This window comes from Fukomys damarensis, unplaced genomic scaffold, assembly GCF_012274545.1.
Source record: "Fukomys damarensis isolate Sample0158 unplaced genomic scaffold, DMR_v1.0_HiC HiC_scaffold_33, whole genome shotgun sequence".
NCBI classification, from domain to species: Eukaryota; Metazoa; Chordata; class Mammalia; order Rodentia; family Bathyergidae; genus Fukomys; species Fukomys damarensis.
Genome location: NW_022900945.1, coordinates 35480681 through 35504439, shown reverse-complemented (window position 1 = coordinate 35504439; position 23759 = coordinate 35480681). Strand labels below are relative to the sequence as shown.

Genomic DNA, 23759 nt, shown 5'->3' with positions numbered 1-23759 from the left:
AGATCTTTCCCATCTCTCCACCTATTAAGATCAGAAGAAACAGATGGAAAGTGGTTCCTGCGTACTAATGTGAAAATAGATGAGGAGAAATCTAATTTCCAGATACCCTTGTACTAAGCAAATGACTTTTTGAGTAAGGTTAGCAAGAAATTCATATTACGTGGAGACATCTGAGTTGGCTTTTGTGTTTCAAGTAGTCAAGTTCACATGAAGGACGTGCCACATTTTATGAACGTTGATATGTTTGAAATATATTATTGATAAATATATCAGGTTGACATGAAGAGTATGTTTTATATAATGACTGTGTCATATTTTTAAAAACAAAAACATATGGACTTTGGACAGATAATCAAGTTGACAACAAATTAACTTTATCTTATAGGTGTTTTATTTTTATTGTCATTAATTAGCTAGAAGTGGTTGATAAGGTAGTAGGGGTTAGGTCATGGTAGGTCACACTAAGCTTATTCGATGTGGGAAAAGGTAGTGGGTAATTTATTAGTTCACACCAAATACACTAATATTTCAAAATAAAGTATCAGTGAGAGAAATAAGATAAAGGAACTACATTCAAGATATAACTAGTAGCTATAGGGTTATAGTTGATTTTTAGAGGCCTTGCTTAGCATGTACTAGCTGTGGGTTCAATCCCTGGTGTAACAAACAAACAAAGAAACAAAAACCACTCGGTACTAAAGCTTAAAGCAGATAAAAGGTGGTCAGTATAAAGGAGAAGGAGATGGTGAGGGAACTGCAGATAAATGGATCATGCAAAGACCGGCCCTAAGGATGCAGATTTCTAGCTGGTGTGACAAGAAAAAAAGAGAATCACCGAATGCACTCGGACATGTTGTCTTATTCAAAACTAATAAAATGTCAACTGAAGAAACTGATTGCTCTAAATTCTGAAAAGATACTTTGCAGCAGCACTGCCCAACCTGTTTGGCACCTAGGATTGGTTCTGTGGAAAGTAAGTTTTCCGCAGACTAGGAGGGAGAAATGGTTTCAGGATGATTTTGAAGGAGCACCGAACCCAGCGCCCTCCCGCTCCCAGTTTTCAGCAGGCTCAGATCTCCTGTGAGACTGGAGAACCACTGCAGATCTGACAGGAAGAGGTGGTCAGATCCGGTGGAAAAGCCAGGCATGAGGAGCCGCAGTAAAAACAGATGGAGCTTTGCTTGTGCTCCTCCTCTCCCGCTCTGCAGATTTGTTTCTCTACTAGGTCATAGACAGATCTCCCCACGGGGACCCCTACTTTACAGGATATAGAAGTTGTCTTCTATTTTCAAGTATGTATTATTTAAAATCATATAACAGGTGAATTTATAAACAGGAAAATGATGGCTGTTGACGGAATAAAAATAAATAAATTTTGAATCAGGAAATTAAAATGTCAATATCCAGAAGAATCCATAAGGCCTTCGTTCAAAAAGTACATGGAAGGCATGTAAAGTTGGACACATGAGCAAGTGGATTTTATGGTTTTCTAAGCCTTGTGTCCACTACATAGGGACTCCAGTGGCACTGAGGAGGAAGAGGAGGCAGAGAGGCTCAGCAAGATTCACAGACAGACGCCAGGCATCTACTGTGCCAAGTCTTGCTTAGAAAGTATATGTTTGAAAGAAAAATTCTCAGTTGGCTCTTAGTTAGCTTTGTGGGCCATAGCCAGAGTCATAAATGATTAAAAGGGACAGTGCTCTTAGTGATGAAAGAATGTAGGGATCTGTTCTGGTGCTATTTGATAGCTGGAAATTTTTCTCCCTTAGAGTCATTAAACAATTTCTTGTCATCATCAAATGGTAAAACTAAATTTACAGCACTGTGTAACATTTGAAAGACCTTTCCCATCTCTGCACCTATTAAGATCAGAAGAAACAGATGGAAAGTGATTCCTGCGTACTAATGTGACGATAGATAAGAAGAAATCTAATTTCCAGATACCCTTGTACTAAGCAATTGACTTTTTGAATAAGGTTAGCAAGAAATTCAAATTACGTGGAGACATCTGAGTTGGATTTTGTGTTTCAAGTAGTCAAGTTCACATGAAGAACGTGCCACATTTTATTAATATTGATATAATATATATGACATATATATATATTATATATATATATGATAGGAGCTAGTTTAGTTATTTATGTAGTTGTAGTTATACTTAAATATTGCAGCAAACAGCTAATTCTCTGGTTTCTTAAGCAAACTGCTATCTTTTGAATTTTCAATGCAGGGAGAAAAAGGTCCCCAAGGCCCTGCAGGGAGAGATGGAATTCAAGGTCCCGTGGGTCTCCCAGGGCCGGCTGGTCCTGCTGGCTCTCCCGGAGAAGATGGGGACAAGGTCGGTGCTTCTTATTTGTGTTAGCACAGTTTGTGAAAGAGCTTGATTTTTTTTTTTCTCATGCATTCTCTTTTTAGCATTTATGGGATTTAGATTTCAGTTGAATGATAACCTTTTTCAAATTTTATTGCACCTTCCATGTGCTCAAAAGTTTTGTTCTAGAGTTTGAGCATTAATTTGTCCTACCTTAAATGCTATACAGATTTTAAATATTAAAAAAAGAAAAACAGGAATAAGAAACTAATAATCACCAGAGCGGTTTTTTTTCTGAATATATATAAAATAAAAAATAATTACTTGTACATGGTTAGCCCTTGTTTCTTGGATATTGCACAGAGCGATGGAGCTTCTCACTTGACCTACTATTCCCTTTTGCCAAAATATACAACCCTAAACTTTTCGTTCTGTAAGGGTCATGCCAAATATTTGTATTACATGTTTTTTTCATATTATTACAAGTGCTATAGAGCATTTGTGAATCAGATAATACACCTCCTTAATATTTGCAAAACTGAGAAAATAGAAGTAAATAATTTTTTTATTAATGTGAGATTGTTTGCCTGTAAATCCATGAACTTTCATTATTAGTTTATAATGACATTCCAGGCAAAATAAATCATTTAAATTGTATAGTTTCAGTATTCCTCGCAATTCAGCTGACTTGGTTTGTCTGTGTTCTAGTCGGTATCAGAAATTCCGGAGCAGAGAGAGCCCAGGATTTTGCACTTTAAACCGTGTTATTAAACACTAGCGTATAATTATATTCCGTAGTAATGGTGACAGTGCAATGTTGTATGTGACGGAGATTAATTTAAACCTTTTGAATGCAGGGTGAAATTGGTGAATCAGGACAAAAGGGCAGCAAGGGTGACAAAGGAGAAAATGTGAGTTGATCAGCACTTACTGAGACTGCGTCTTCATCTAACATCTTTCACTGTTTTCCATGAATATTTCTCAGTAGTACCACTTGGTTAACTAGCCAAATGTATTTTGTTATCTTTTGAAATACTGTATAATTCTCTGAGTTTTTATGTTTATGTGATTAAGTAAAGTCTGATATTTACAAGGTTTTTTTATAATTCCCACTTTATTAAATAAGAGTAATATAAAGAAATAAGAGTAATATAAAGAAATGGCCTTTTTCCACACAGTAGTGATAAAAATATGCATACGTGTGTCAAAATAAATACAATTGCTACATTCTATGTGACTGTAGATTACCAAGGCTTTTCTCATATATGGTACTTATTTTGATTAACAAATGATGAAACTATCAAAATAATTTCTCACACAAATGGTGTATTTACTATTACCTCTAAGACTTTTTTCCACTCCTTATGATTTTAAATACTATTCGAATAACATATTTAATTTTTTTCTCCTTCTTAAATATATTTCATGATGATAGCTTCTGTACCGGTTTTTAATTATTTTATATTTTTAAATAAGATCTACATATATTTACTTATTTCCAGTTTTCTATAAGTGCTTATATATTTGCTTTCTAATAGAAATCCAAACTGAGAAAGCAATGTCCATTTGTATATTTATGACCCAGTATAGAAATGTGTGTATCATCCCTGGCAGGTGTTGCTAATAGAACACTCAAGTTCTGCCCTTGGCTTGTTATTCTGATGCCTTCTTAGTTGAAATGACTGAATATCTGAACACATAACTTCAAAAAGTTTCATTGCAATCGACTTGCAAAATCCTATAAGATGACTGTTTATAAGTAAGAATAAAAAAATCTAGAATCAAAACAAAAATACCTTATTTGATGAAAATAAAGTGTTTGTAGATGGTGAGGGGAGAAGGGGGTGAAGGGAGGGCAGGGGTAAGGGGAAAAAATGAGAATCAAAACTTGTCATGTAGAGGTACAAGATCCCAGCAATGAATGTAACTGGACTGTATCCCTAAAATATATCAATAAACTCAATTAAAGCTGGAAAAAAACAAAAACAAAAATAACTGAGAGACAATTGCAGTAAAGCACATACTATTTATCTAATTAAAATACCTTATGCATTAAGCAAAAGCCATTTTAGAAAAAAATTTTTTCTTCCTTAAAAGCTATTTAAATATGACTGTGTGACTGATACTTAATCAATTCATTTTCACACATTTTTGTCTTATACACTCCATACATTTCTTAAAACATCAAAATGCTTTTTTTCTTTGTCAGTCTTTATAATGATTTGCAATAAGGAAATTTTAAATATTCTTGTATTGATTTATTTTAAATTAATAACAAACACATTTACTGAATAATACCTATATTTTTCTTCAAACAAATATATGAAGTAAAAGGAACAAGATTATTATTTGTGCTTCACTTAAAAGAAGCTTTAGGGCCAGGGATTAGACTTAAGTTTGTATCTCGGTCAAGTCTGTAATGACATGTTGTTTTTTTTGAAATCCATGCTCACACAAAAATCTAGTTAGAAAAGGAAGAAACATTTTAAAAATCTGTTAATTTGGATATTCTTTGATCCCACATAGAAATTTGATAAATGCTGATTATTGTTATTATTATTATTTTTTGTACCCGGGATTGAACTCTGGGCCTTGTGCTAATGCTGATTTTTTAAAGGATCAACTTTAATAGGGATTCTGATACCAAACTAGCAAGCTTTTCATGTTATTTTATTTAAATCCTTTCAGAAAGGGAAGCTATGAGGCCCAAAGTGATAGATAAAAGATTTCAAAAATTCTAATTTACCTTAAGGTTTAAATTTTATCATTGATAATAAGTAGTCAATTATTTTCCTTGAAGTCATAACCTTGCTATATTTTCTTTTCTTTTTTTATTCATTAATTTTATTGGTACATTTTAGATATACAATATAATATTCATCATTGGGAATTTGTACCTTTACATGATATATCTTGGTTCTTATTTTTTTCCCTATTCTCCTGTCCTGCCTTCAGCCCATCCACCCTTCCCTATTTACAAAGGTAAGGGGATGTGGAGGAGTAGAGGAAAGGAAAGAAGGGAAAGAAATAAATACAAGAAAAGGAAAAAATGGAAACAAAGACATGCTATATTTTCAATAATATTCCGGCCAGATTCCCAAGTCTAAATAATAAGTTTTATGATCAGTCTGTCTTTCAAGTGAAAATAGTATTTCAAGTAAAATTGCTGGTTCAGATTGAAATTTAAACTATAAATATCTTATGTGATAGACATTGCATTTAAGTATAATACAAAATAACTTTATGTGCCTTTAAAATTTGATCACAGAAAAATCAAAAGACTTGCACACAGTCAGTATTTAATAAAACTAAGAACTTTCAGTGCTTCATCAAGAACATAACCATTTTTGTGATGGCTAAGAGTACATGTTGCTGAAAGTATTATGGCTGCTATAATGTTTTATCTATTGGCATGATGTCTGCTAAGCCACCAGCAATTTGATTCACTATTTCTTTTGCATCATGACTACACATATCTATACAAAGTATAAAAGAGAAATAATGTCATAGGGCTTTATGAGAACAATTTTGAGCTTCCTATTAAACATTAAAGGTTTTCAGGTATCCTTAGAAGACATTTTTACACACTCTTTTCTTGAGACAATTTCTCCCAAAACCCAATACTGAGATAAAGAACAATAGAATCCAATGACTTTTATTTTTTTAGGGCCTGAAATATTTATACAACCTGACCAGTTATTAATACAAGAAAATGAATTGATTAAGAAGTACCTGTGCATGTGGACTCCTAGTGACTTTTGAGAGCTATTGTTCATGATAAGGATTTGTTTATATTTGATGTAATACTAGTTTGGCATGTGCCTATGTAAAACATTTTAAAATTTTTTGTATTATTACATTTTATCCATATAGAATCCTCAGAATCCAGATATTCATTAACAGTTAGTAGACAGAAAAAAAAATATGGGCTGGGGATTTAACTCAGTGGTTCCACCACCTGCCTCTCAAGCACAAGGACCTGAGTTTGTTCCCTGTGTTGCTTCTGACTCATACATATCTCATGAAAGAAATCTCATGTTTCAAAATTTTTCAAATGTGAATCTTCAATTTGATTTAGATTAGCATACTATTCCATTTTAAGACATTTACAACATTGAAGGTGCTAATGCTTTTCAATAAATGTCATTTAAAATTGACTCCAATTATGAAAGTATAAATCTCCAAGTTATAAAATTAAAAAAAAAACTGTTTTGACCATTCTAAGTACAAATTACTCTGAAATATGGTTTCTTTTATATAAATTTGTAATCAGCCAAAGGTTTTTATATATATAGTTGACATTTTCCTGGTTTGTTTCAAAATTATTGATTTTTACCTCCCTGTAGGGTCCTCCTGGTCCCCCTGGTCTTCAAGGACCAGTTGGTGCCCCTGGAATTGCTGTAAGTACTCTTTGTTTACCAAATCTAAATCCTAACAAATTCCTGATTACATATATGATCTGTTATATAACTGGTGGATTTCCCCCCGCCCATGGCAGTACTTATGTTTCTATGCTTGATGTTGAATCATTTAAATTAATGTAGCTAAACTAGCTGATCCTTATAAATAAAAATTAGTATGACTTGGTCAGAAAATAGAGAATGAGTAGTTTGAAGTACTCAATGTACAATAAATTATGAACCTTATTTTCCCCATTGCACAGTTGTTACTTTATTTGATGTGCTTGATCAAATCAGAATCAACCATACTCTAGAAACAAAGAATGTTAGGAAAACAAACAATGGTATACTTGAAACAAATCATGGGAATTCAGTCTAATTTTTTTTGGTTATTCTCAAATACATTAGCTTTTAATGAATTAGAAAAGGCAACATATTTCTATAGTATTTCTGGATAGTTTTTGCGGTGTGTGATAATTTCCGTTACTGTTCTCTAGGGGGGTGATGGAGAGCCAGGTCCCCGAGGACAGCAGGGCATGTTTGGACAAAAAGGTGATGAGGGCTCAAGAGGTTTCCCTGGACCTCCTGGCCCAGTTGGTCTTCAGGTAAGGTGTTCTCTACATTGTTTACGTCATCATTTCGCCTCACCCCAACTTGTCTCGGTGGAGGTAAAACAAAGACTCTTTTCCCTTTGGTATGAAAGAACTTGGGAACAATTTTTAATCATAATGAGTATTTTATGTATATGTATATCAGAACTTCAAATATTTTTATCAAGTATCATTAATTTTTCTGAAGATGTATCCACACATTAAGCTGTCATTAAACTTGATGATTCTATACTAAATACGTAGAAAATTGAACAAAAGAAAAGGCATGTGACTGTTATGGTATGTGGAGTTTGCTCAAAGTTTATATTTCATTAACAATGCCTATAACTTCAGAAAATGCTCTTAAAATGAAATATTTACGTCAACAGTGTTAAACTCTATATTTGTATTGATGTATTTAAGTTCCTTGCCTCAGATTGAAATGAAATCTCTGAAGTTGAGGGCTGGGAAACTAAAATTTAAGCAATCACCTTATAGTAATTTTTGGGCAGACTAAGATGTAGAAAACATTACTTGGCTAGATCTTTCTAAAAACTTCATTTGCAGGTCTAGATAAGACTCTCAAATCAGGGAAAAAGTTTGGGAAGCACAATAGCCATCACTTTTCTTAGACATCTTACTCCTGGCATTTGAGAAAAACAAATGATAAAAGAAATTCTGGTGTGTGCTGCCCATTAAAAAGCAGTAATTAAAGTTTTTCTCATGAAAATGAATATACTGTACACTTAAAACTGAAAATACATTCAGTAAAACAATCTCCCAATTGAAAATTATGTGGAATTAGTAGATCATGAAAAAGACTTTAGTGGGTTATTTCCTGCATTTATTAAAGGAAATAGAGCAAGTTAAGGTAAAATAGAATTAAAATCTCAAAGGTCATTATCTATGCAAAATGGTAAATGCTGCTTCCTGAAATTCATGTTTCAGCTACTTTGTGCATGCATGCATAAGGGTAATAAATACATTATATTTATTGTTTGGTCATAACCACATAAGTCCTAGCCTCTGCAGTGTAGCACTAAAAGTCAAGAATTTTACTAAAATATCAGCAGGTAGTGAGATCTTAAATATTGTTTGTATTTGTATTTCTTATTTAAATTTCATCTGAAGTGCTGTAGTACAAACATTGAAAAAACAAGAATACCAAGAAATGTGTTATGTCATAAATTCTGAGATCAAACTGAGTATTTAGTTATTGTAATAAAAATAAATTGCTTAATATTGTACAAAAAATAAATTTTCCTTCTGAATATAGATGTGATTTCATCACATTTGTACAATATGAAATATACATATTTCAGCAAATGCAAGTCTCTAAATATTAGTTTCCATGTATTTCCTTAACTTTTTCATTAGAAATTCACCAAACATGGTTTTAAATACATGTGATTTTTATTTTTCTACTCTGTTGTTTCAGGGCTTGCCAGGCCCACCTGGTGAAAAAGGAGAAAATGGAGATGTTGGCCCCATGGTAAGTTGACAGATAGTATACATTTTCACACCTCTCCTGTCTTGTTGAGAATTTACTAATAGGGATCAGTGTAGTCGTAAGCTTATGATACTGTTTTGACCTGGTGTTTTTTGCCACTCAATTGCCATATACAAATCATTAAACATTTTTAATACATGTTTTTGAATATCTATCCTTTCTTTTGTTCCCTTCAACATAATGATATACACATATCTGACATTCATTGGTTCACTGTTATTTGTATCCTGCATATATAGTTGAGCTGTGTATAATGAATTTCCACATGTTAGTTGTTTCTTAGTTTTTTTGGACTTTGATGTGGATCAAGTAAATAATATGTTACATGCTCACAGGATTTCTATAAGTGGCAAATATTTATAGAGATTAAAATATTTCTTGTATTTTGAGACAAAATGGAAAATTAATAAAGATTACTTTGTATTAGAATGGTATGAATTGAAATTACTTGTATTTATTATGTCTGCCTTTGAACTCTAAGACTTCATGTACTATCTGAAATGCATTTATTTGCTTATTAAACATTACAATCATATCACAATGATATATACGCACCTATGTTTATAGTAGCACAGTTTGTAATAGCTAAAATTTGGAAACAGCCCATTTGCCCATCAGTTGGAAACTGGATAAAGATGTGGTTTTTCTATAAAATGGAATATTACTCAGCTATAAATAATGAGAAATTAGATTCATTCATAGGAAAATGGATACATATTGAGGATATACTCCTAAGTGAAATACATAAGTCATGCATGTATAAATACTGAATAGTTTCTCTGGTGTGAATAAGCTGTACTAGTACATAAGATCCTAATGAGATAATTGACAATGTGAAATAGGAAGAAAAGGGCTAAAGGTGTAGGGAAAGTGGGATGGGTAGGGGAAAGGTAATAAGGGAATGGAAAAAAATAGGAGAAAATGAAAAAATGGAAATAAAGCGTTTGTAAATGGGAAGGGGAGGAGGGGGTGAAGCGAGAGCAGGGACAAGGGGAAAAAATGAGAACCAAGACCCGTCATGTAAAGGTACAAGGTCCCAGTGATGAATGGAACTGTACTGTATACCTAAAGTGTACCAATAAACTCAATGAGGAAAAAAAATTACACAAAAGTAATTTGCCAAAGTAATGGAAATCCATAGTAAAATGTAAAGAACACATTTCTTAATTGCTGTTTCCTTTCTCCATTGCCCCAAAATTTTAGATCCACTTGATACTTTTATATGTTGTATATTTCATAACAATTACACAATTACACCTATGTTATACTCTGAAATAAACCTCATACTGACTAAACTTAACTATATGGAATGCATAATAAGTACCATTGATTCAAATAGCTGATGAATACTTCCAAACACCATCAGATCCATAGCCAGTTACTTTCTTGATAGAGTTGCTCTGTATCTAGGAATCACTCATACATTTCACTGATACATTCTCCTTGACTCAGTGGCAATAGGTAAAACTAGAAAAGCTTTATAAGCACAGTGTCAAAATAAAATGCGATCTTTTTAAAATACTAATATACTAGTAGTCACTATAGACTACTAGTTACTATTTTAATCACAGCCTTGAGGTAAGGAGTTATAGCCATCAGTAGTTTATAAAAAGTGCACTGAGGTAATTTTAATGCCCACTTGGGAAAGATAACTTTTAGTTTGGGAACACAACTAAATAGCTACTCATTTCTGTTTCTAGCATGTAGAACTGAAGAATTCACACACACACACACACACACACACACACACACACACCCCACAAACTAAAATTACAAATAAAGTACATAGTGCTTTTATTGAATAAATTAATTCTACATCTAGTGAAGTATATTTCTTATTCCTTTTTGTTCTCTTTATAATCTATTATATTCTGTTACAAAATATGGTTAGTTGTTTTATTCTAGACCTTATCCTTGACAGTAGTCACAGGCTTCCTTGTCAAGTTGTTGTATTTCTGAGGTACTAACTTCCTCATAGATATGTGAAAAGGGGCATCGATAACATGATGCATTCTTTAAGAATAACATCACCCTTAAATGCTTCACTGACTATGACTTCAAAGGCTTTAATTTTTTTTTTAGTTTTCTTAAAAAGACAAATTTGGGGAATGCATTTGTGTTTTACCCTTGTAAACTGTTTTATTTTTCATAGGGTCCACCTGGTCCTCCTGGCCCAAGAGGCCCTCAAGGTCCCAATGGAGCTGATGTAAGAATTGTGAAATATATGCTAATTACTTTGAAGTTAAAATTTAAGTGTTGGTGTTGTTTCATAGCAGCTGTTTTCTGAGATATAATGGAGATAATTGCACCATTTTTCAGTGTTAGAAGTGGATAAGAACTGAAGGATCAGCTATTCACTCCCCTTAATTATACATTTAAAAGACTTCATAGGGAATAAGTCACCACAAATATAAAATAGACACACATTTCACATTCAAAATATATGTATTCTTGAGTCAGAAATATTATTTGTATTACAATAAACCAAATCATTCTGATACCTACTTATCATACATATGATAATTTTCAATAAATATTTGATTTCTTTGAAACTTTAGGCTTCCTCTCTTAACATGGCATGAAGAGGTGGCCTGTAATTGGCTTTGTGCTAGAGCAGATCTATACTCTAAACACTCTTTGTCTATGTACCCATGCAAAAGCTGGTTCTTATAAATTTTACCTTTTGTATTTCAGTCTATAAAATGTGTAGGGGAAATATGTGAATAAGAATACATTTCACCTAGGAAAATGTTTCCTCTCAGTTGTATAAAAAGGGTATTTTCCAAGCTTGAAAATTTGTCCAAAATTTAGGATTTGGAAAAGTAGTGCCATATTTATCTACCTTATTGTGGTGATTAGTGACTTTCTAGGCTTCGGAGATCTACTTCTAACATGGTGTTTTGCGTGGTGAAAATGTATGTGATCTCTTCATTCTTATGGCTCTTTTTTTTATTGCTCTTCTATGCCTATTTCTAATGCTAGAAGGGCAGAACCTAAGAGACCAGGAGGTGTTGACCTAAAAGAGCTTTGGAGTTTTAATTCTCATTAAGTAATATAAGAAAAATTCAATTTTTACAAGGGGGTGCTTTTCATATATATTATGTTATTATTTAATGGAGTCACCATTTTGATCCACTATAAAATCACCTGACTCTTCCATGGTTAGAGAGATTGAAATCATGATTTAAAGATCAACTGTCATGAAAACAACTGGAAAAATCTCCTTCTTTATGTTTAAATTCTGATGTTTGAAAGTTAATGGGATATAGCAAATTATTTGTATGAATGAATTTAATGACTCAAAACTCATTTTATCACAACCTTCCAATTATTGAGAATATTCTTACATATATTCTCCCTCTTTTGGAAAAAAAAACTAGATGTAAGTTTATTAACTTTCTATTTTGTTCCAAGAATGAGGCCAACTGTATTACTTTTTCTAAATTTCAGGGACCACAGGGACCCCCAGGATCTATTGGATCATTTGGTGGGGTTGGAGAAAAGGTAAGGAAATTAGTGGTATGAAATTTGAGATAATAGAAACTAATGTCTTCTCACAGTGTTCTAATATTTTAAGTGCTTCTAGAATTAGCATTTTCTAAGTTTTTTTTCATTTAGTTGTGTAACTCACCTCGTTTAGTAGTTACACAAATTAAAGTTAAAATAATATTTGAAATATCGTACTTTTGGTTGCAAGATATTGAATGAATGAGGTACATGAACTATTTCCTTTAACATGCATTTTGCTGATATCACAATTACCCACTTTTGAAGTGGAAGCTTAAAAAAATTTCAGTAGTGGAGCCGAAAGTGGTGGTACAACCCTCTAATCCCAACTACATAGAAATCTGAGGCAGAAGAATAATAAATCAAGGCCATATTGGAAAAGACCTTTCTTAAAATGAAAAAAAATAAAGGGACTGAGAGTGTGGTTTAGTGGTAGGGTGCCCTGGGTTAGAAACCTCCAACCCCTCAAAAAAGAAAGAATTTTAGAAATTTCATCAAAGATTTTGTTAGGAGACTATACCAGAATCCACTATAATCATTATTGTGAGATGAAAGTAAAATAACTGTATTTAGTACTGACAAAAGAAGAGATTGTTTAATATGACCACCTTAAAGGAGAAATAGAATCCTTCACAAAACAAAACAATTAATCATTGAACTTTTCATACATTGGGTTGTATTTTCATTACTGACACTATGATATGTCTTTGACATTTTTGAAAATAATTGCAATATGCCATAATATCTGGTCTCAAAATAGCTTCTCTGGTGAATGTATTTTCATCCAAATATGTGCTCTATTTTTTATCAAAATCTTAAGGCCAGTCAGTTATTTTTTAATCTGCATTTATGGTCACTTATTAATAAATATTGCAAGAAAATTAACATGGATATTTGATTTATTTAAAAAAATAATTTGTTCACTATTTTTGAGGGAAGAATTAAATTTCATAACCTAAAATATTATTCAGTGAAAAAATTTGTTTTCTGAATTTGCTATTTATTAAAGAGTATCAGTGGTGCAAATTTATCCCATGCTTTACAAGTGATTCTGTTTCTTAATCTCAAGCCTTTTTCATATATTTTAACTTGTTTTCAAATTTATTTATTTATTTATTTATTTAATTTTCAGTTCCTGGTATTGAACTCAGAAACTTGATCTTGCAAGGCAGGCAGGTGTGGCACCACTGAGCTAAATTTCTGGCCCACACATTCATTTATTTAATTTTATTTAATTTATTACTTATTTATTTTTGGTACTGGAGATCTACTTTGGGCCCTTGTGCTTGTGAGTCGGGTGTTGGAACCACTTAGCCAAATTCGTGGCCCTATTTATTTTAATTAAAGGATTTAATCCTTCCCAAAGTGAATTATAATGAAATTAAATGTATCATTTTAACATTTTCATCTCCCAAGCACCCAATTCTTTTGTTTATATTACAATTACCACTATATGACTAACTATCAAAATACTTCATTACTTATTAAATTAGAAGTAATCCCCATCTCTTTTGTAGAACTAGGCAATAAATTAACTGAAGGCCTTTGCGTTGAGCTGCATTCCCAGCATTTCCAGCCCTTTATTTAATGTTTATTTTTATATAGCCCATTTCTTATTTGCTAAAATTGCCCAGGCTGGGCTAAAACCTGCAGTCCTCTCTCCTCAGTCTTCCAGAGTGCTGGAAGTACAGGTGTGTGCCTCCACATCCCGCTAAATTGGAAACGTTACAAAAATCACCTGTGTTAATGCAAACACAGTGTTGTCTGACTTTTGTTATATTCTTTAATTGACAGTTTTGTGTTTAAATTGATACGGTGATTGGATTGGGTTTGAAGAAACATTTATCATTGGATTCGTTGATCCTAGAAAGAGCAGTAGGAGACATCACTGGTCTCTGAGGTCCCACTGTACTGATAAATGATGCTAGCATTCCGCATTTTCCTCTTCTTTGTGTCTCATCTCCTCAGGCTGTAAAGCTGCCTAGAAAGCTGCGAGAATTAGCCTTCAGATTTATTACCTGTTTCAGCTTGTCGTAGTTGTTTCCTGAAGATTTAGAATGCAGAGAGAATAATTTTAAGTACTTCTTTTGCTTCTTTCATGCTGTTTCTTCTGAAAAGCTCTGGAACATAGGCCCTGGTGTCAGATGTTTCTTCCGAGGAAGCCTCACATTGTATCCATTTAGTGTAAAGCCTCTGGAGCAACACATTAGCAATTTGGGATCTTAGGAGATTGGTTTGATCAGACTGGTGTCTTAACTTTTTCCTTTTCAGTGTTCCCGATTGGAAATTAAATGACAAAACAAAGAGTTTTCGGTTTTCTTTTATTTTCTCAACTTCCCGTGTAACAATAGCATCATCAAAATATGATTCTAATATTTTTCTAGAATCTAGTGTAATATAATTTTCTATAGATTATAGAATTCTGACATCAGCTTCAAATCTGACTGAATGAAATAACATAATAGCCTTATCCACACTGAAGTTTGTGTAAACACATTTATTTTTCATATACTGAATATTTGCTCTAGTAATCTCTGAACTTCAGAAATTCTCTCAGAACAAGTAAATATAGAAAGACATTTCTATAATGTTTAATATATTTTTATGACTCTGGACATACAGAATAATTTGATGCTTTTTACCCAAAGTTTCATGGAAAAAAAGACATGTAGAATGCAATAAAATGGTTTTATAAGTTAAAATGAATTCATGATCTAGCACCTACATTCATGTATCAATGGTCTACCATATAATTTACAAATTATTTTATAATAAAGTGAAAATCGAATAACATTGTTGATACTGGAGCTATAGATTTAATTCATAAACGGTCTTCTTTCATTGCTTTATTTACTTTAATTTTCTCCCACTCACTTTCAAAAGATTTGAAATGAGACAGTTTAGAAGATAATAACTTCATTTTCATAATTGCTGTTTAGATTGCCCCTACTGGATTGCAATATACATAAAGGTATTTTTACCGTATACTTTTTGGCAGTTTAATATATAATCCTTAAAATAGAGACTTTGCAGTAAAAATATTATTTAAATATTTTTACACTTAAAAAATGGAAAAATAGGCCAGGGATTTAGCTCAGTGGTTCCGCTGCCTGCTTTGCACACAGAAGGTCCAGAGTTCGATCCATGCTACCAAAAAATAAGTAACTTAAATAAATAAATAAATAAATAAAGGAAAAATATATTCAGAATCTTTGTTAGTTTAAATTTATAGTTGACAAGGCTGAAAAGCGAACAGAAAAGCACATATGTAGCCTCACTAAAAAGACTATAGCTCTTTTTTTTTAACTTCCAATTTTCTGCAATATTAACATGGCTAAAGTGGTTCATAACAAAATATTTTAACATTCCCAATAGTTTTTCTATATTATTAAATAAATACTGTATGTATTTCATACATACAATATTTAAGATGGACATATTGCAGCTCATTTGAATGACAAACTACTTTTTTATTTCAAAGATATAAAAGTTCAAAAAACACTACTTATATGTCATTATATCCTCCTGAAATAGGTTAATGATTTCTCTGTTCATGAATAATATAAATGGAATATTTCTCTTGTAAGGTTTACAAAAAGTACTACAAATTTCTACCATTAATCCTCAGAGAGGAAAAGTTTTTCACATTATAACACTGCTAATAAATTTCTGTAAAGTACTTGATGTCTAAAGTCCTCTATCTAGAATAAAGAACCCCAAAAAATGATGCTCCCCAAATATAAAGATCCGATTAAAAAATGAGCATCTGAAACGAACAGATATTTCTCAAAGAAGTAAAAGCCCTAAATAAATATATGAAAAATGTTCAACATCATGTTCATTTGAGATGCAGGTGAAAACAACACTGAGATTCTACCTCACCCCAGAAAGAATGGCTGCTATCAAGAAATCAACCAATAACAAATGTTGGCGTGTTTTGGGAAGAAGGGAACCCTTCTCCATTGTTGGTGGGAGTGCAGACTGGTGCAACCACTGTAGAAATCAGTATGGAGATACCTCAAACAACTAGGACTGGTAGACCCATTTGACCCAGCTATTCCCCTTTTGGGTATCTTCCCAAAAGAAATAAAAAAATCATACCAGAGTGATATATGCTCACTCATGTTTATATTGGCACAGCTTGTAATAGATAAAACTTTGAAACAGCCCAATTGCCCTTCAATTGTTGACTGGATAAAGAAGATGTGTGTGTGTGTGTGTGTGTGTGTGTGTGTGTTTAAATAAAATAGAGTACTACTCAGCCACAAAGAATGAGAAACTAAAGACATATATATCTAAGTGCATGCACATTGAGGACATACTTTTGTGAAATTAATAGGACACACATGTAAATACCATATAGTTTCTCTGGTGTGATAAACTCGAAGTGTACATAAGAGTCAACATGTATAATTGATATTTTGTAATAGGAAGAAAAGGTCTAAAGGTATTGGGCAAATGTGAGGGGTAGGGGAAAGGTAAAACGGGAAGAGAAGAAATAAAAGAAAAGGAAAAAAGTAAAAGTCTTTGTAAATAGGGAAGGATGGAGGTGGGAAGGGAGGCCAGGGAAATGAGGAAAAACAATAACCATGAGGTGTCATTAAAGGTACAGGATCCCAATGATGAATGGAACTGTACTGTACATCTAAAATGTACCAATTAAAATATTTTTTCAAAAATACCTTATGTCTTAAATCATTATGCACATAATTAAAGAAATTAAAATATATTCAAGTTCTCAGATAATAGGAAAAAATATACACAAAAGTATTTTCTCTGGTATTATGCTCATATTTAACATGATGTATTTCAAATCAGTTCAGAACGAGTGAGCTTGAGCCAGAGATACTGAAAATATCTGAGTTTAAAATTAAAGGATGAGCCGGGCGTGGTGATGCACACCTGTAATCCCAGCACTCGGGCGGTTGAGGCAGGAGGATCGCTGTGAGTTCGAGACCAGCCCAGGCTACATAGTGAGTTCCAGGTCAGTCTCAACTACATAGTGAGACCCTGTCTCAAAAAAAATAAATAAATAAATAAATAAAAGAAAAAATATTAAAGGATGAATAAGCCTCGTTATTTTTTCAATTTACAAAAATTCCCATTTCAAACTGGCAGCATCAATTATTCAAACACTGTACATCTATGTACTGTATTACCTCATTTTAATGGTAATGAACACATTATTATATTTTATATATTTCTAAGACATTAGCCATAGATTTTAGCTTCTAGTCTAGATTTATTAGTTTATTAGAGAACAGCCATCACCATCTCAACAAACAGATCATAAAAACTATCAAATTTATAATGTTTGATTTCAAATGAAGCAATTGTTAGTATACAAGTGACTTCTATATTTCACAAATATAATCGTTTCCTCTATATTCTGTAGATCTCTACGAAATGTATTCTCTAATATTATCAACATATTACCCAATTATTTGCTGATTTAATAAAGAAAAAGTGAATTTGTAGTTCAGTAAAAATAATTTGAAATATTTAATCAATATACTTGGTTATAATATGAATATTGAGGTTATAATATCTATATTCCATATTTTATTAGGAAACATGCCGTTGTCTCTTACGATGGTTTGGTGGTAACATGGGTTAATGTGCTGGCTATTACCTAATTTAGAAGAACTGTCACATCTAGTGTTTCTAGTTTTCATTTCCCACCTGATTAATACAACTATGGAAGTCAGTAGTACAGACAGCTCCTTTCTTTATTGAAGTTTTGATGCTTTATCAACAAAATAGTAATTTATGGATGGTGTAAAATTATGTAGTTATAACTGAAGACAATTTTATAAATTCAAAAAATTCTGTTTTAATCCTCATTTGATTTTTTTTTATAGGGTGAACCTGGAGAAGCAGGGAACCCAGGACCCCCTGGAGAAGCAGGCACAAGTGTAAGTGCTGTCTTATTGTCACCATAGGGCACAGGTTTAGGAGTTTCTTTTGAAGCATTTTAAACGTATAACTGAATTAATAATTATTACTAACTGAATACCTGTGCCCCACGTGGTCACTTTCACTTTCCATCCTTTAAAAGCGATCATAAAGGGAAAGCCTTATTTTTAATAACTTCGTATCCTTTACAAATTTAGATTCACAAATTTTAAAAATCATATTTGCAGAAGCAAAACCATTCACTGACTTTGATGAATTTTACATAAAACAGAGAAAATAGCCTGTGCTGCCTCGAATAAACATTTCTGAACTGTACTAGAAATGAAATTGCATTCAGCTATCACAGGTTAGTTTTTAAACCACATATGAATTTATGCATCCCCACTAAGCCTGGCCCAGGAAACATTTGGAACATCTGGAGACATTTTGCGTGATCAGAGATGGAGGCACCATGGCTGCTGGCCTTTATAGTTAGTAAAGGCTATGGATGTGTTAGGCGTTTTACAACCCACAGAAAAAATACAGTGAAGAATTGTGTGGCTCAGTGTGCCAAGGTTAAAAAGCTCCTATTTAATGCTAGTAAAGTAACTTTTATTTTTCTTTTATAGGGTCCCAAAGGAGAAAGAGGAGAGAAAGGAGAAGCTGGTTCATCTGGTGCTGCAGGACCTCCTGGTCTTAAGGGGCCACCGGGTGATGATGGCCCCAAGGGTAACCCAGTAAGTGACTGTGGCCAAATTCATTCTGGACCTTTTCATTGGAAGGATAGAAATCATGATATTCTGGACCATAGTTGGTGAAGCTGAATTTTCATCATTTCATGTATTCACAAGCATTTCTAATTGATTTTGCTTTAAAACAATTACCTAGTAGACTAATATTCTTACAAGCCTGTGCCTTAATTTTAACCTCTTAAATTTCAAACTATCATAGCATTATAAAAATTCATTTTTAAATTATTTTCTCCTAAAACATCATTTCAGGGTCCTGTTGGTTTTCCTGGAGATCCTGGTCCTCCTGGAGAACCTGGCCCAGCCGTAAGTATCACGAAAAGAGGAAAGAATGATTTGGTGGAGAGTTCCCAGTGTCTTTAGTCATAATGAGTAAAGAAAATTCTTCAAGAACAAAAATAGACCATAGTAATCACACCAAAAATGTATGCAGTTGAAAACTATTAGATCTATATTGTATGACCATGCTTTTCATTTGGATTCGTTTTCTAAACTTTGAGTTGTACAAATTATTCAAGTAGCAGGATTATTAGTTTTAAATTACAGGATTCTTGCTTTTCTCCCTGTCCTTCTTTCCCCCATTAAGTTTATTGGTACATTTAAAGCAAACAATACAGTTACATTTATCATTGGGATCTTGTACCTTTACATGATATGTCTTGATCCTTTTTATAATACACATACTATCTCAATCGGCACTGTTTTTATTTATGATGACAAGATGCCCTGGCCTTGCATGCTAATTACATTTTTTCCTTTGCTTATTTGAAATACATGGTATGTTTTCAATTTGATTTAGTAGCAGTCTCACAAATCTTTCTGGAAAGAGTACAAAAATATCACAATTCTTTTCAAATAGTATGAGTTTATTGCCTTGTCTGATCATAGTTTATTTCAAGAACACACTAGCAGAGCCTATTGAAGCTTTTGTCCCTGATTGAAATGATGCAGAGGGAGAAATATCTAAGATCACTTTCTGTTGCTGATCATAGGGTCAAGATGGTGTTGGTGGTGACAAGGGTGAAGATGGAGATCCTGGACAACCGGTGAGCAGGCACAGTCATTTGTTTCTAATCTTCAGGGACTTTGTAGTTAATGAAATAGCTGGAAATGATCAACCTTTCAAAAGCACAGCAGAGTTTATTGACATTTTTCTGAAAGATATATTTGAATTCCAGTCTAAAGTCAATTTTACATGCAGTGTTTCTTGATGTGAATTCAGATATAATGTATAAGCCAAGCCTTCATAATGCAAATGTATATTTACATCATGCTAATGATATTGAGATATAATGTCAAACTCATATATCCATTTTTTACATAGAAAATTATTGCATAATACACACAAGAGGGAAAGAAAAAAACAATTTGGCAGCTTTTCATTAACATAAACCACTTCAGCTATAAATCTAAATGAGCATACCATGGTACAATATAAAACTTTTTTCTTTAATTGAGAAATGATAAATTGTTCTCTGACCATGGGTTGTTTAAGGAAGAAGTAAGTGAGGAAACGAACTTGTCATGTCTAGAGAGGTGTCCACTGGATATTTGCAGGCAGAGATGCAGGCTTATTTTGTGTAGATAATATCTGCAGATTTTTTTGTTGTTTTGTTTTTTGGTACTGGGGATCGAACTTGGGTCCTTGCGCTTGCAAGGCAGGCACTGGAATCACTGAGCTAAATCCCCAGCCCAATACCTGTAGATTATATCCCAGAATTTTTGTATAGTTTGGCAGGAAAAATTGTAGCGTTTGTGCAAGAAGAAATTTAAAGGTAACTGTTTTGTGGTTTCACAAATTTATGTGAATTGGGAAAATTATTAACCATATGGTTCTGTTAATTAGTATAGATTTTGGATGCTTGCCAGACACAAATTAGCACTTTTTAGGAAGACAAAATTGTACATAGTAGGAATATCAGTTACTCTCATTTGAAAAAATGTAACATATGAATTTACAACTTTAAATATAATTATCTAGAGAAAGTTGAGGTGTCTCACATAAGCTAGATTTTATCAGGAACAGTAAAAGTGTAGAAATAAGGAAAGAAGTCTCAGTTTAGATATTGAGAAAATGTGTAGTCCATACAGTAACATCAAATTTCTTTAAAAAGTTGTTTGCACATTTTATAGGGTCCTCCTGGTCCATCTGGTGAGGCTGGCCCACCAGGTCCTCCTGGAAAAAGAGTAAGTTTTTTAAATCTTTTACTTAAAATATCTGCTCATTATTTGTTTATATTATGTATGTACGCTATAGCCAGCAAGTGTACAGATGCTGAGAAATTCTGTAATGCATTTCCTTTGTCTTTTTACAATTGGTAGATAATATTAATACAGAATAATGAGATTCATTTTGACATATTGGTAAATGTCTATAACATGTCCTGATTATTTTCATTTCCCTTGTTCCTTCTCTTTTTTTAGCTGACACTCTCCCCATCTCTAAAATTCTACTTTCAGTGTTTTCTTAAATATATTAAAATACTTTCAGAAATATTACACACTTTAACTACATAACTGTCACAATAAAATGTGAAAAAGAATTCTTACATAGGGAGTCTTCCTCTTTTTTACCTATCCTCTATACACAGATTGGAGATTGTTATAAGAAATTTCGGTGGTTCCCTGAATATTAAATCCTGCTTTAATATATGGGGATAAGATGTCAATAGTCCACTTTTAGCTAAAAGCATTGTAAAACCTTGAACATAAAAATCAATTAAATGAGTTCAGGAATCGTTATATAATACTAGATTGCTTTGCATTGTCAGATTTCTTTGACTTAGAAGTTTTTAAAGAAACAAAATTTACTTGAAGGATGACACCAGCATAAATAAGCAATTGTTGAAAATATCAACTTCCTTAAATCATAGGGGATTTTTAAAAATTTAATTTAATATTTAAACTTTATATTTTGGTTAACATAATTGTATATATTAATAGCTACTGTATAACGTTTCAACAATCGGTCCAGTGTACATTGATCGAATCAGGGTGATTACCATTCCCCATTCCTTATCCATTGTATTTGAAAAACTGGGGCTGTTCTTTTAGATATTCTTGAAATACATAAAAGGTTATTGTCAAGTATAATCATTCCACTGTATTGTACAACACTAGAACTCAGTCCTCCTACCTAACTGTATTTTGGTGTCTGTTATCCAACCTGACTGCATCCTCCTTGCATTTCCCCTTCTGAAACTCCAATATTCTTCATTCAGTCTGGTTTTTACAGATTCCATGTGTAAGAGAAAATATGTCATATTTGTCTTTCTGTGTCTGTCTTACTTCACTTAATATTCTCCAGTTCCATCCATTTCCTACAAATGACAGAGTTTTTTTCCTTATGTCTGAATAACATTTATATATATATATATATATATGTATGCATATTCTATCATATTCTATTTATATATTTATGTCTGTGAACACCTATGTTGATTCCACATTTTTGCCATTGTGAAGGGCGATGCAGTTGTGAGTTGCGAATAGTGACGTAGTGAACACAGAGTGCAGGCATCTCCTTGGAATGTTGGTTGCACTTCCCTTAGAAGTAAAAGCAGAAAGGGGATAGCAGGATCATATGCCAGATTGATTTTTAGTTTTGTGAGGAATCTGGGTAATGGCTATATTAATTTACATTCCCACCAGGGGTGTGTAAGTATTCCTTTTTCCCACATCCTCACAGCATGTATTGTATATTATCATTTTGGTAATAGCCATTCTAACGGGGATGAAGGGATATCCTGTTGCGTCTTTTATTTAAATGTTACTGATGGCAGATGACACTAAGCATGTTTCAGATATCGTGAGTTGATTTCTGCACTGAGTTTGAGATAGGAGTCAGAAGTCAGTCTTTTGCATATGGATATCCAGCTTTTCCAGCACAATTTATCAAAGAGCCTGTCCTTACCCAAATGTGCATTCTTGGTGCCGTTATTGCCAAATGTGTGGGTTTATTCCTGGGATCTCTTTTCTGCTCCATTACTCTGCATGTCAGTTTGCATGCCAATAGCATACTGTTTTGGATATTAGAACTCCACAGTAAGTCTTGAAAAGTGGGAATGTGACACCTTCAGCTTTGTTCTTTCTTTCAGTCCCTGGTACAAAAAAAAAAAATTATGATTTTTTTCGAGTTCCACGAAGAATCATTGATATTTTGATGGTGATGGAATTGAACTAAAATAACTTTAGATAATGTGATATTTTAACAGTATTATTTACTCTAATCATGAACATGAGAGGTGATTCCATCTTTTTGTGTCTTTCATCAGTGTTTTGTAATTTTCACTATAGGGGTCTTTCACTTCCTTTGTTCAGTTTGCTCCTAGGTATCCTGTTGTTCTTCATAGCTATTGTGAGGTTACCTTCATGATTTTATTCACAGGAACATCATTATTCGTGTATAATTCATGTGTAAATATCAGTACTACTGATATTTGGATGTTGATATTTTATCCTTTACTGAATTCATTTATCAGTTCAGATAGTCTCTTGGTAGAAACTTTTAAGATTTTCTATCTATGAATAGGTATCCTGTTGTTCTTCATAGCTATTGTGAGGTTACCTTCATGATTTTATTCACAGGAACATCATTATTCGTGTATAATTCATGTGTAAATATCAGTACTACTGATATTTGGATGTTGATATTTTATCCTTTACTGAATTCATTTATCAGTTCAGATAGTCTCTTGGTAGAAACTTTTAAGATTTTCTATCTATGAAATCTTACCTGTAAAAAGAGATAACTGTTTTTTTTTTTTTTTTTTTTTTTTTTTTTTCCTTTTCATTCTT

At 32.7% G+C, this 23759-nt stretch overlaps 1 protein-coding gene across 5 annotated transcripts in view; it reads left to right on the top strand.

Annotated features, from left to right (window-relative positions):
- Col11a1 (collagen type XI alpha 1 chain) overlaps positions 1–23759 on the top strand; it is a 531458-nt gene that overhangs the window by 470347 nt on the left and 37352 nt on the right. For all 5 annotated transcript variants that reach the window (XM_033758347.1, XM_033758344.1, XM_033758345.1 and 2 more), the window contains 12 exons: positions 2231–2338; positions 3169–3222; positions 6658–6711; positions 7209–7316; positions 8740–8793; positions 10964–11017; positions 12262–12315; positions 18180–18233; positions 18843–18950; positions 19215–19268; positions 19955–20008; positions 21096–21149. In XM_033758347.1, coding sequence (XP_033614238.1) covers positions 2231–2338; positions 3169–3222; positions 6658–6711; positions 7209–7316; positions 8740–8793; positions 10964–11017; positions 12262–12315; positions 18180–18233; positions 18843–18950; positions 19215–19268; positions 19955–20008; positions 21096–21149 — 810 coding nt within the window. The remainder of the gene's footprint in view (positions 1–2230; positions 2339–3168; positions 3223–6657; positions 6712–7208; positions 7317–8739; positions 8794–10963; positions 11018–12261; positions 12316–18179; positions 18234–18842; positions 18951–19214; positions 19269–19954; positions 20009–21095; positions 21150–23759) is intronic.